The sequence below is a fragment of the Bos javanicus genome, chromosome 19 (assembly GCF_032452875.1).
Source record: "Bos javanicus breed banteng chromosome 19, ARS-OSU_banteng_1.0, whole genome shotgun sequence".
Lineage (NCBI taxonomy): Eukaryota > Metazoa > Chordata > Mammalia > Artiodactyla > Bovidae > Bos > Bos javanicus.
In genome coordinates, this window is record NC_083886.1 from 54,241,040 (window position 1) to 54,254,303 (window position 13,264).

The 13,264-nt window shown below is 53.0% G+C and overlaps 1 protein-coding gene across 4 annotated transcripts; it reads right to left on the reverse strand.

Annotated features, from left to right (window-relative positions):
* Window positions 1-956: 956 nt before the first annotated feature.
* Window positions 957-10,414, reverse strand: CBX2 (chromobox 2). 4 transcript variants are annotated; one of them, XM_061392666.1, is made up of 5 exons: window positions 10,250-10,414; window positions 10,135-10,178; window positions 9,011-9,076; window positions 6,521-6,626; window positions 957-5,353 (listed from the first exon to the last, which is right to left on the reverse strand). In XM_061392666.1, exons 1-5 carry the CDS (start codon window positions 10,319-10,321, stop codon window positions 4,049-4,051), a joined length of 1,593 nt encoding a protein of 530 aa, XP_061248650.1. In that variant the 5' UTR covers window positions 10,322-10,414; the 3' UTR covers window positions 957-4,048. The 4 variants fall into 4 exon arrangements, with proteins under 4 accessions (XP_061248650.1, XP_061248653.1, XP_061248652.1 ...); XM_061392669.1 differs by lacking the exon at window positions 10,250-10,414 and having other exon boundaries at window positions 6,521-6,723; window positions 10,135-10,157; XM_061392668.1 differs by lacking the exons at window positions 10,135-10,178; window positions 10,250-10,414 and adding an exon at window positions 9,696-10,102 and having other exon boundaries at window positions 6,521-6,723.
* Window positions 10,415-13,264: the final 2,850 nt, after the last annotated feature.

The following is a 13,264-nucleotide window of genomic DNA, read 5'->3' on the forward strand; positions in this document are numbered from 1 at the left end:
GGTCATCCCTGTTCACCTTCTCCAAAAGAAAGCAACGCCGGCCTCCGAAGGCACAACAAAAGAAAACATGCCAGTAGCCTTCCCCGCAAGAATGATTTCAAATTCGCAGGCCTTTTCTGGAGCCGGCCAGAGCTGGGGGAAGAAGCATTTTTGTAGTGCGAATCTCTTCCTGAACTAAAACATTCAGGCCTTCACCCCAGCTAGCCTTTCAACCAGTGGTGGCCAACATCCAGGGCCAACTTCTCTTTACTTCAAAGGGAGCTTCCTTCTCCCTGGAGGCTGAAATTTATGAATAAATTCATAATGAGGGTAATGCAAACCTTAAAGGACCAGGGAAGGTTATATAATAAGCAAGCCGTCTCTTTTATTATGAGCCATGGGTTAGGAGTCACAGTAGCACCACTGATTCAAAGATTCTTGTGCTTCATGGCTACTCCCCTGAATTTTATAGCTGTGTCCTTTTAAAGTGTTACCACATGTGGTGGATTCAAGGGGTTGAGTAGCTTTCCAACACAGGATCATTTGGATACTGGGGGTGGGGTGTGCATATGCACATGTGGAAATTTTGGTTTGTTTTAAAGTATTAGTTTCTGGGAGATGTCTCAAAGTGAGCTTGACTTGTGACATACCGCAGCATCCCTGGCCTCTATCCACTAGATGCCAGTAGCAATAACACTCACTCCTGCCCTCTGTTGTGACAACCACACTCGACATTGCCAAATGTCCCCTTCAGTGTCCAACTGCCTTATCTGGGAAATGCTGGTGTAGGGACTCATAATCAAACCCACCCCTTTGCTTAGAAAAACATTTTTTTGACCCCATTAAAGTGGCTGAAACTTCTGCAAAGCCTTTAATTTTTTCACCCCATGATTCAAGTTGAGATAAGTATTTTGCCTCAAGAAAGGTAAAGTGAAGAGACTGCTGTTTCTGGGTATCACTCATGACACACACCAAGCTGGAAAGTTAAGAATTTATTGATATACCAAGAGTTAACAAAAAGTTAAGACAAAAACCCTCTGATACCATCTGCTAATGACTCTCCCCTACAAAATAAATTAACATCCGTCTAAAAAGATCAGCAACCTATTGCTAGTGTTAGTTTTCAAAAACAAAACAAAACAAAACAAAACAAAACTAGAAAATCCACAGAACCTTTAGATGTATGTGAGCAAAGATCTGGTCCTCTAGGTACGATCTTCCTCTCCTCCCACCCTTTCCCCCCTAAACCGCTGTGAGTTTCCTGGGGGAAGTTTTTCCTTTTAACTAGTTGGTCCGACTGAATATGGGGGCTGGGCTGCTGTACTGTTTCAACAAAGATCTTAAGTTTCCCAAGGCAATAACATATCCACTTTTGTTCTCTTTAAAAAAAAGCAAACAAACACCCATAGTTTAAAGTAATTAGAAGTGGCATACATGAATGATGGGGCTTTGTTTTTTTTTAAATTAAAAAACACAAATCAAGCTAGTGATTGGCAATGGTCCAAAACTCTGGTCCTCCCCCAAAGTTCTCTCCTAATAAAACCTCTAGGCCTAGAGCCCTCTTAGTCAGGTCAGAATGTTTGAGTGTAACCCCAAACAAGGGACACTCTTTTTGGTATGAAAAATATATATATAAAAATATGCCAAATCCCCTATAGAAGACAAGACTGGCCACTCTTCCTATCCAATACGGAAGCAAACTGACAAAACAGGATTAAAACAACACTCAATATACATTGTGATGCAGTTCAGCATAGGAAACCCTGCAGGATGAAGAAACCAGTTAAATGTGTGACCAATGCTTAGCCACACACACACACACACACACACACAGCAGTAGCAAATGGAAAAGTACTGCTTTTATTTATCGGTAAACATGACAACCAACTCTAAGCATCTAACTCTTCAGCGAAGGCTGTCACGCCTGCACGTGTGTATACACACACTCACACTTAGAGACATGAACCGCTTGGGCTCACAAGCACCAAGAAAAAACATGCAACACAGCAAGAAGGCAAAGTGGCTGGGAGTAAGATGTTTGCAGATTCAAACTTTGGGATTGAAGTAGCTGGTAAACAGAAAGGCACCCAGTTGGGGTTTGAAGACCTGGCGGCTGGAACTGTATGGTTAGTCCAGAATAGGGGTACCCTGAAGGTGTGAAGGGGAGAGCCGCTGCTGGCCTGGCTCTGCAGCCTCTAAGGCAGCACAACTTGAAGGTTATGAGCTCCTCTGATGGGGAGGCAGCCCGAGAGTCCCTTTAGTCACACCCAGGGGCATCCGGGGACAGGAATGAGGCTGGTGCCAGGGGACCAGTGTGCTGGCACCCCTTTCTTCCAGACAGGGCAGTGCACTGGCATCTCTCCATCTCCTGCTGGGGTAGTGGAGGGAGCATTCTTCCCCTTTATGGCCCACTTTCCAGTTTTAGCCTGGCTGTCTGGGACCCCCAGCCCTTGGGTCTGCCCAAGTGGGCACCATTCCAATTGCAGATAGCATGGCTATCACACACGAGTCGGAAACTGCATCTGGACACCCCTCAACCAGGTCTTGGATGTGGATCTGTCCCCAAAGGCACACTGTTGAAATTGATTTGGCTACACAAAAGCCGTATCTTCCTATTTGGCGTGGAGGGTGAGGGACTGGGGGGGCTGGAGTTCTGGGAGGCCTACCCTCAGACACTAGAGCCCACTGTGTCCCCTGCCCTCAGGGTTATGGGAACAACAGAAGACTCTACACCTGCTGGCTGATGTTAACCGGTAATTGAAGCAGAAATAAAGTTCCCTGCATTCCCACTTCTCTTTTTGGCATCAAAGACCAGTGACTCCACTCACTGATGCACCTCTCTGCCCCAAGTCAGTAACAGCAATTCTGTTGTTGGCTGGAATTGCCAAGACTGCTTCTGGACTCAGCCATCTCGGGGGAGGCAGTTGGTCTGGCAGCTCCAGCCTTTCTGGAGACCCTCTGCCAGGTGGACCACTCAGATTTGTCCCACTTCCCAAATGGTACGGAGAAACAGCTTCTCAGCTGGGAAAGAGAATATGGAACCCCCAGAGGTGCAGGGGTGGGGGGGATTGTCAGGGGAGGTAGGTGGGAAGTGCAGGAAGCCAGCCAAGGGGAAGGGAAGCAGACTACCAGCAACTGCCCACATGGCCCAGTTTGCGGGGCCACGATTAGGACTAAGGCAGTCCTTGCACCGGGTGGCAGAAAGGAGGGCAGTGGAAGTACGCCCTTCTCCTTCTGTCCCCCGAGCTTGGGAGGTTTGGGCGAACAGCTCTGGGACCAGCCCCCTCCCTGCCCGTGTTGGACTCTGGGTCAACATGTGGGGGCTGCAGCTGTTAATCTGAATCAGGGTGAGACGGCACCCACACCTACCTCTCTAGGGTTCCTGATTCCAACTGCCATGCCTGATGGCTAACGTTAAGGCCACAAGCCCTCAGCCGTCTGAGGTGAGAGCAGACAGGGAGGTGAACAGTGTCCTCACCCTTGCCGGCTCAGGCGGTGCTCTGAGTCGGGGGTTCTGACCAGCATGCCCCCTTCCCCGCTCCTCCCACAACCTGAGCAGAGTACTCCCAGGAGTGGCACCCCCCAGGCCTTACCTCCCCCGAGCCTTAAGCAACCCTCTCTTCCAGCCACTGGCAAGAACCACCAAGCTGGACCTGGAGAAGACCCCTCCTCTTAACACCAGTGCCCGGGGGAGACGGGGAGGCAAGCTGACCACTGCTGTCATCACAAACCATGAAGGCAGTTCAAATAGTGAACGTGGTCGGGCTTAAGAAACACAGGACGCTCTTGGGAACATTTCACCGAGCCCCAGGCGGCCACCCAGACTTCCTGAGGCAAATGGGGAGCAATGCAAAGGCCCAGAGGTAGGAACAAGGGTGAAGGCTAGGCGGCAAGGCATCACGGTGCCTCCCCTGTTCAAGTCACAGGGAAGGCTGGGCCCAGGGGAACTCCCACCCAAGTCTGCCCCTGAAGGCCACTGGCCCCTGGAGAGGACTTGGGATGCAAGCCACGTGTCAAAGCATAGCCAGAGGCCAGAGAAGGGCAGGGGAGCCAGGGCAGCCAGGCCGCGTCAGTAATGTCTCAGGTTGAAGAAGCCCACACTGGTGGGAGACTCCTTCACCGTAACGGTGATGAGGTTGGCGGTGACGTCGGTGACGAAGACGTGCTCGATGAGGCTGCGGGTGGGTTTCCAGTCCTGGCTGGTCTGGACGGACACGGAGAGGTTCTGCCCGGCGCTGGGCAGGGAGGCCGAGTCAGGGTCCGAGTCGGAGCTGCTGTTCTCCTCACCGGTACTCATCTCAGAGAGTGCAGCTGTCTTCCGCGCTTCTCCTGACGTCGGGTGGCCCTCCTGCCCGGGGGCCGTGCTGCCCTTCCCACAGTCCCTCTTGCCTGCAGGGGTGGGCATGGCGGCCGCTCTGGAGACCAGCTTTTCACCCTTGCTGACATCGGTGGGCAGGCCGGTCCCACTTCCTGCAGTGGGGCCGCCCCCAGCACCCTTCCCAGTGGCTGGGTTGGTGGCAGGAACGCCCTTGGTGGCTGGGGCGTGGCGGACGACCATGCCCCCTGCTGGCGTGCCATTCTTGACACTCTGTAAGTCCAAGACCTGGAGGCTTAGCTCCTGGGGGGGTGCAGGCTGGGGGCCCAGGCACCCAGCAAGGACCTTGTTGCCACTGTGGACGTGCGGGGGCCCTCCTGTGCTCCCTATTTTCTGCTCTACAGCTCCACTCGGGGTCTTTGGGACTTTGTTTCCTGGGGGGCTTATCCCCAGCTCCCCCTTCTGCGTCCTCATCTTGAGGTCCAGCCCGAGGCTGCACTTGCCGGTCGCTGGGGCCCTGAGGGCCAGTCTGCCGGCAGCCTGGGCCTGGCTCTGGCTCATCCGGTTCATGTAGTGCACGATGGAGCTCTGCCAGCTGATGCCCCCACGGCTGGGGCTGCCGGCCATGCCCTTCATCAGGCTGGCCAAGTTCTCCGGGGTGGCCATGGCACTGGGGCCACCACAAGCCTCCTTGGCATGGGCCTTCAGGGCCGCCAGGCCGGCCACAGGGGCGCTGAGTGGAGGGGGCAGCTTGCCTGCGGGTGCCCCCAGGTCCTTCCGGGCCGTCTTTAGTACCTTGGCCAGGCTCACGGGCCTCCGGGCTGCCTTCTGCTCCGGGGGCAGGGGCTTGCGGCCCCGCTTCTTCCGGATGGGGTCCTTCAGTTCAGGCTTGGCTACCAGGATCTGGGCCTTCTTTTGAGGCACCGGGTGAGTCTCGCGGCCCCGTGGGCCCCTCTTGGCATCTAGGTCACTGTCCTCCTCTTCCTCTGAGGAGGAAGAGGAGGACGTGGAGGAAGAGGAAGAGCTGCTGGATTTAGATTTGGAAGGGGCGTCAGATTCCTGCAACAACAAAGGATGAGGTGTCACTTCTAAAGCCTGGTCTCCAGGGGCATTCACTGGACACCTTGGAGCCAGCCCCTCCTGCAGCTTCCAGACCAGAGAGGCGGCCAGGAGGGAGCGATCTCACAGTCTGGTTCTGATGTCCTAAGCAGCGCAGTTAGAAGTGAAAGAGAACAAAGAAAAACAGGTGGCTCACAAAGAGAAGCCTGAGTGATGGACAGAAACATTCGCAGGCTGACACTGGGCCCTGCGCCTTCCAGGGGCCTGTGAGAAGCTCCCGGCCCTTGGCAGACACCTGGCACAGGGAAATTCAGAACAGCACAATTCACGTGTCTCAGAGGGGCAGGGTGGAGTGAAGCAGTGTGTGCAAGGGCTCTGCGACCAGGATATCTTGCTTCAATCTCTCCATTTCCAAAGATGATCCCTTCAGATCCTTCCAGCACACAGGAAAACCAACCACTGCCCTCCACATCCTCGGGGTGTCATCCCAAACACTAATTTGGAACACTTTCCTGGTTCTCAGGTCCCTGTGTAAAGGGGTACTTTAGGGAGACTGAGCCAACACCTGCTCTTGGCCACAAAGCTCTTCTGCCCCAAACTGGGGATGTTGGAATCAAGCCCAAGGAGTCTGGAGTCTCCTTGCCTGGCCAGCTCCCCACCTTGCTGCCGCTTCTCAAGCCAACGTGTGCGTTCAGGCCTGGAGGGCAGCGTCTTCAAGAGAGAAATCAAAGACACGTCTGATCTTGCAGCTGTGCCATGGAGCCCAGGCATGTGTGCACCTACCTGGCACGCCTATGAGCACCTACTGTATACATGTGTCCTGTTTTTTGTTCCTTGTAAGCCACTGGAGGTGAGAAAGTAGCACAGAGTGGACCTCACCAGAGTAAGAAACCAGCTGGGGTGGGGGTGGTGCTCCGCCACCCCAGAGGGACAGGGCAGGAGGCAGAGAATTGAGGTTCACTGTTGCCCCCTGCTGGCAGAGCCTCAGAGTGGCAGTCCAGGGGGAAGCAGAGCCAAAGTCTTCTGAGCAAGGGAAAGACTTGCCTGGAGATGCCAGCTGGCCTCCTTCCCCCAAGCCTGCAACCCTCCTGCCACCACTTTTCACTGGGCCGGCAGAGAGCCAGCACTTGGGGGTAAGCCGCCAAATCCAGGGCAGTAGCCACCCACCTTGAGCTTGGAGTGTCGGCTGCAGGAGGACATCACGGTGTGCTTCCTCGGCCTGCCCCTGGGCCGCTTGCCTCTCTTCCGGTTCTGCACCTCCTTCTCGTGTTCCCTGAAGACAATCAGCAATCAGAGTCACAGACTTTTCCTTCGGCTATCCTGGAACCCTATGACTTCAAATCCCCCCAGGTAGCTTATCACCAGTTTCCCTGCAAAAACATACCCTGTTAATGAACAGATCCAAGGCAGAAGTGCAGATCCCTTTCATTTACGTTTCAGTAAAGACAAGTCAAGAAATTCAAGCAAAGCTGGGAAAGGAATTATTCCCAGTTTTCTCTGATTCCTCTTAAAACAACTTTGTGCAAATCTGCAGGGAGATAGTACAGCAGAAATTCTATACCACCACTAGAAGGAGGCTTCATGGTCACATGGTCCAACTTTCTCAGTCCAAACAAGAGAGTCCAAGGCCAGGGAGTGAGGACCACTGCCCTCCACTCTCCACCTCTCTACATCCTGCATAAAATCTCAGTCATGGGAGCACTGGGGTAACCAAGGGGTCTTCTTCCCCACGGTCTTACCCAGAGCCAGTGCTCCCAGCATATATTTCTTTCCCTGTTTCCTTTTTCTGGTTCTTTCTGTTCCTAGACTCTGTTCTGATGGAAGTACTGGCAGTATCTGACTGCATGGTGGCTGGGGCTCAAGGCAGGACAGTGTTAACTAGCTCCATGACTCAGGGTCAGAGGGCCAAAAGAGCCGCCCCCACCCACCACCCCGAAAGCATGTATTCCAGGCTACCCCAGGGGGAGAGGCTCTATCTGAAGTAGTTTCCTGGTAATTAAAATGGGCAAACATCATCTCATAGGCACCTGTAAGGTGATCTCTTAGAGCAGCCCCAGCCTGTCTCCTAAAAGGACAGGAGCACTCATGGGTCTCTGCTGACACATTAACCTGTACCCATGGGCCCAGAATATGGACTTCCCCTGACAGTCAAAGACCACATCCCCACACCAAGCAAATAACCACCAGTTCTTAGATCAGAGGGGAATCTCTGGGGGTGAAAAGAACAAGGCAGAGCACCCACCTCCCAGTTTTATCACCCCTGTGATGTAAACCAGAGTACCCCATGGTTCTTTTAAACTCTTGCATCTATCTCTGTGACATCTGCTAACCTCAGTTCTTGCCTGTTGTACTGTAAGTAAAAGTGAAGTGAAGGACACACACTCTCTGGACAATCAGGACACTTAGAGAAAAAGGTACCAGCTCCCACCCCTTGGGACCTACAGCACTTGAGTTATGAATTAAATAGCAGACAGCAAGCCTGCTGGTAAGTTTTTTCAAAGGTATCGAGGCAAGCATATGCTCATTGTCTTCTCTCTCAACCCATACTGAAATCTCTTACTTTCCCCCTCATTCCATGGCCCGTTTGAGAAGACCTAAAACGTCTTGCTAGAGCAAAAAAATGGCGGCCATAGGTTGAACCAACAGAGAACAGCTGGCTGGATCGACCCCATCTGAGAAAGCTTTTGGGCACTTAATTTATCAACCTCTACCAACAGGGCAAGGGGTTTCCCTGGTGGCTCACTGGTAAAGAATCCGTCTGCTAACGCAGGAGATTCAGGTTCACTTCCTGGGTCAGAAAGATCCCCTGGAGAAGGAAATGGCAACTTGCTCCAGTATTCTTGCCTAGGAAATCCCACTGACAGAGAAGCCTGGTGGACTACAGTCCATGGGGTCGCAGAAGAGTCAGACACGACTTAGTGACTAAACAGCAGCAACCGACAGGGCAGTTCCCACACCTTACCCCCACCAGTCTGCTCTGGGATTCCCTGGAACCTTATGCCATCACAAGTCACTCACCACACTTTCCCCTGTATTTCAAAGAGGCTTCTCTTAACCCAAGTCTCCTGCCTAAAAATAGATACGACATCTTGAATTACAGCAGCGAATTCAGCCCCTGAGACTGCTGAGGGGGCCCCCATGGTGCTCACTTGGGACCAGCTGTTTTGCAGCACGGGAAAAAAATAAACGTGCTGCTCCTGGCCCAGACACACCACGGGAGGCATAACTTTCTGCTGTGTGTTCCTGTCCCCTCTGTGAGCCTTCTTTTGCTCAATCCACGCATGAGGACTGGGAGGCCAGGTCTGCATTTTTTAGGGCAAACCTGCCACCCTGGTTTTTATTAGTGCTGTTTGCAAGCTAGTCAACAGCAAAGGCCAAGAAGAAAAGCCAGAACTTTTCACAAAGGATGTCCAAGAAGGTTCATTTTGGCAAGTCTGTCACAAAGACCAAAAGCAGCACTTACTCAGGGATTCCCAAGATCTGGACACAGTGCTGGCTCTCCGAGGGAAGGGAGGGAGAAGACGACTCACCTGGGACTTCAAACTACAGCCCAAGCCCAGGAACTCTGGAGGGCCAGCACTGCCCTGAATGACTGTGTGACAGGCCAGCGTCCCCCCAACTGGCTTCCCCCTCCCACAGGTTGGTTAACTTTCTCACTTCTTCTGGAAGGCCAAGAGCAGCCTCGGGTCCAGGATATTTTCCTCTGGCTCCCAGCTGTTGTGTCTGGAAAAGCAAAGAACAGGACATCTTAAAGTTCTAGGCAGCGACCAGCCACTTCCGAAACCAGCCCAAGTGGGGGTTGCCCCACTATTCCCTGATGCCTGCTGGCAGCCAGGGAAGTGGGGTACTGGGGATTGTTCCCCACGGTCTCACCCACATCCAGGATGAACTCCCGGGACACTCAGTTCTGAAGCCAACACCTTGTTCTCAAACTCAAAGGGAAACCATTGCCTCCACCCCCAATTAACACCCGGCCTCAGGAGGACTCTACAGCCTCCCACAGGAAGAAAACAAATCGCAATAAAATGGAAAGTTGCAGAAAGGGAAGACCCCAAACTCTGGCCCGGAGCCAGGGAGGGAAGGGAAGGCTCCCTACAGGATGCTGAGAGGGGGACGCTTAGGGGCACAGAAACGCAGCCCAAAGATTAAGAACAATGTTGCTGGCATCCAGGCCAACACCGGCCGGGGCACCCAGTGGGGAAAGCAAAGAAAGAAAAGTGCGGTCCGGGAAGAATGGGGAACCGGGTCTGCGCGAATCGCCTGTAAATAGAGCCCCTTCCGGGATGCCAAGTTCCCTCCCTTCCATTAAGAGGGGAAAGGAAAAAAAAAAAAGGAGCCCTACATCCATGAATAGAAAGCTCAGGTTACAGCCGGGGAAAATACGGACTAGAGGAGGGGGGCTGGAGTCCCGCGGGGACGGTTGAGGCGGGCGGGGGCGTATGCAACAAATGGGCGCGGGAGGAACGAGCGGCGCCGGAGGGGCGCGGGCCGGGCGTGGGGAGAGGCGGCCCGGGAGCCCGGAGCGGAGCTGGGAGGGCCGGAGGGGCTTCCGGGGAGGCCGCCCAGCCCCGCGCCCCGCGGGCTTGTAAACAAAGGGCACCCCGCGCACGCTGGGCGTCCCCTAACCGCCAAACTCGAGGAGCCCGCGGAGCCCCCCGCAAACTTCCCGCCGGGCGCGCGGACGCCCCCCGACGGCGCGGGCGAGGAACCCACACCGCTCTCCCACCACACACCGAGGTGGCGCGGGCGGGAAGACGGGCACCGCATTGTTGGGGACTCACTTGGAGGACCAGCCGCGCCACTTGACCAGGTACTCCAGCTTGCCCTGCAGGGAGAGAAGAGGCGCGTGAGCCGGGGTGGGCGGGCACGGGCGGGCGCAGGCCGGGCCGCACGCACCTTGCGGAGCCGCTTGCTCAAGATGCATTCGGCGGCGAAGACCTGCTCGCCCACGCTGCTCAGCTCCTCCATGCTGCCGCGCGCCCCGCCCCGACCGCGGCGCCTGCCGCTCCCCGCACAGCCAGAGCTGCCGCGCGCCCTGCCGGCCTCACACAAAGCACCGCCCCCGCCCCGCGCAGGCCCGCCCCGCGCACGCGCACCGCCACCGCACCCCTCGCGCCCCAGCCCGCCACCCGCCCCCGCGGGCCGCCCTGTTCCGGAGCGGGCCAATGAGCGCGTGGGGGCGGTGCCAGGAGGCGGGGCGCGCATTGTTCACCGCGGGCTCGGCTTCGCGCCCGGGGCGGGGGTCCCGCGCGCGCTTGGTCTTGCTGGGTTGGGGGCACGGGTGGCGCCGGGGGTCCACTAAGCTGGGGCAGGTCCCTAGCGAGGAAGAAGGAAGCGCCTCCCTTCTTCTGACCTGGCGATCACCGGCCAAGTCCCGCTTGGTCTGCGGGGCTCGCCCGGCCTCCGCCGAACTTCGTTTTCCGGGCAAAAAGCCATTGTTCTGGCCCGAATGGGGGGAAGTTGGGATGCGGCGAAGGCGGCTGCTTCCTGCCCCTGCCCCCGAGGGGCGCTGCTTGGAGCGCGGAGGGCCCAGGTGCCCTCAGTATTTTTGAACTTGGTCTCGAGCGGTCGGACTGTTTTGCGCGGGAGCGAAACGGGCTGGAAGAGGGTGGGGAAGGAATGGGAGACAAAATACGAGGGGAAGAGGTGAGCAGCAAAAACGGAGCAGCCCAACTTTTCCCCCCAAAGGCAGAGAGGAAAATGAATCAGCTGAAAACGAACGGCTCTTCCTTCTTACTTTGTTAAAAGTGGCACTCAACCCCCAAGTTTTAGGGCGCACGTAGCGGGAAAGCAACTGCACCTTTTAAATATTTTGTTGCATAATTTTAAGAAAATGAACGTGGCGGGGAAGGGATCGAAATTTGAGGAGATGGCTCTAACCTAGGACTAAGTCATTAATGGGCCCGCTAGGATTTGGCAGTGGATATCCGTTGGACCAGTTGCATGCGGCAGAGAGGAGACTGGACCGCGTTTAGAGTTAGGGGTGCCCTGGAGTCCTGAAGGGCCATCTTCGGCAATGACCCTTTTGTGCTGTTGAGAACAGTGTTCCATGAACAACTTTCCTGTTAAATCATTTAGCTGTTGAATCAGAGCAAGTCAAATGAGTAATAAAGGTAGCGTTATTAAAGTTAATAAAGTAATACGTTAGTGCTAACTTTTTTCACATCAGTACAATTTAACACAAAATTCATTTTCTGGTTTTGCTTTTCCCTTGGGCACAGCTGCAAAGTACTCTCTGTGTTGAGCAAATCGAAAAGTCGTTTCTTGTTGCAATAGACTGTCAATGTAATTTTAATCATTAAAACCATATTTATAAAAGATTCTGCAGGAGAAGTGTGCTTTTGTTGCTGTTTTAACGGGAAAGGCCTACTGTAGAAAATTTGGAACTGCAGAAGCCCATCTTTCAGTTTTTGGCATGTTCTTCAGTTTATTTGGTTAAGTAGGTTACAGTCCTTTGATAATCCTGGAGGGAACTTGGGTAACATTTGCAAACTCAGATATTGTTTGCAAAGGAGGTGGGGAAGAGGAAGATTGGAGGGGGATTTGATTGCTTACTTTGGGGGAGCTGCAGCCTGGAACCCCTCTTTTGGGGTAAAACCTGCACTCCTGGGATAAAGAGAGCTGTGTATAATTTCTAGCTCCTTTTGTATCCTCATCTTCTGGAGCCAGGCAGTAAATTGTGGGGCTGATGCCAAAGGTGTATTTATTGTAATCCAACAAATAGCTGGATCAGTTTCAACTCACCATTCTTTGCAGAATTCATCTTGGGTGTGAGGTTTTTGTCCTGGAAGTTTCCATTTCCCTCTTGATGATATATGGTATCCTGGGATACTTGCTTTTTTTTTTTTTTAAAGAAAACTTAAGAGAATTCTTTCTTCCTCTGAGAAATAAATTTGTCTAGAATTCGACCCCAACTTACTGGGGAAAAAGAAAAAATCGATTTCCTGGAAGATTTAATACATATATCGTCTATCCAACTGGGACCACCCAGTTTGGGTCAAATAATGTTTAGGTGATTTACTGGGAGAAACAAATATGACAGATTTAAATAGAATTAAATTCTCAGATAAATAGGGTGAGATATGATCCAAAATTTGTGAAGTGTTCCTTAAAAACAAAACTGGAAGTTGGCAGAATCAAGGAATGATTCCCGCTAATCCAGTTGTGTCAAAACATGGGTTTGGGCTAAAGCTGATTCTGTTTTCACTGTCACATTTAAGAATTATTAAGACAAATTAGAGCTAATTATTTTCTTGTTCATTCAACAAATGGTTCCCCAGCATTTGCTGTCATCTAGACATGACTGGATATAGTATAGCGTCTGTAACAGTGCTGTCTAGTAGAACTTTCAGAGAGCATGGAAATGTTGGAAATGCCTTATGTTCGTGTGCTTCAGTGTGTTAGTCACCAGCCATCTGTGGCTAGTGAACACTTGAAATGTGCTGCTGAGGAATTACATTTTAATTTTTTTTTTTTTTTTTAGCCGCACCTCATGGCACATGGGATCTTAGTTCCATGAACAGGGCTTGAACCCGAGCCCACTACATTGAAAGCGTGGCGTCTTAACTGCTGGACTGCCAAGGAAGTCCCTTTATTTTATTTTAAATAACTTAAATTTAAATAGCCACGCATAAACTAGTGGTTAGGGCTTCCCTGGTAGCTTAGATGGTAAAGAATCTGCCTGCAATTTGGGAGACCTGGGTTTGATTCCTGGGTTGGGAAGATCCTCTGGAGGAGGGCATGGCAACCCACTCTAGTAGTATTCTTGCCTGGAGAATCCCCATGGACAGAGGAGCCTGATGGGCTACAGTTCATGGGGTCGCAATGAGTTGGACACGACTGAATGACTAAGCACAGCACAGCACAGCTAGTGGTTCAGTATTGGGCAGTATACATCCTTAGGAATGCAAG

Coding starts and splice junctions, on each gene's coding strand:
- CBX2 (XM_061392666.1), bottom strand. CDS start 10,321: ATGGAGGAGCTGAGCAGCGTGGGCGAGCAGGTCTTCGCCGCCGAATGC. Junction 9,077..10,134: donor TGGCGCGGCTGGTCCTCCAA/GTGAGTCCCCAA, acceptor TTGCTTTTCCAG/ACACAACAGCTGGGAGCCAG. Junction 6,627..9,010: donor CTCTTGGCCTTCCAGAAGAA/GTGAGAAAGTTA, acceptor GATTGTCTTCAG/GGAACACGAGAAGGAGGTGC.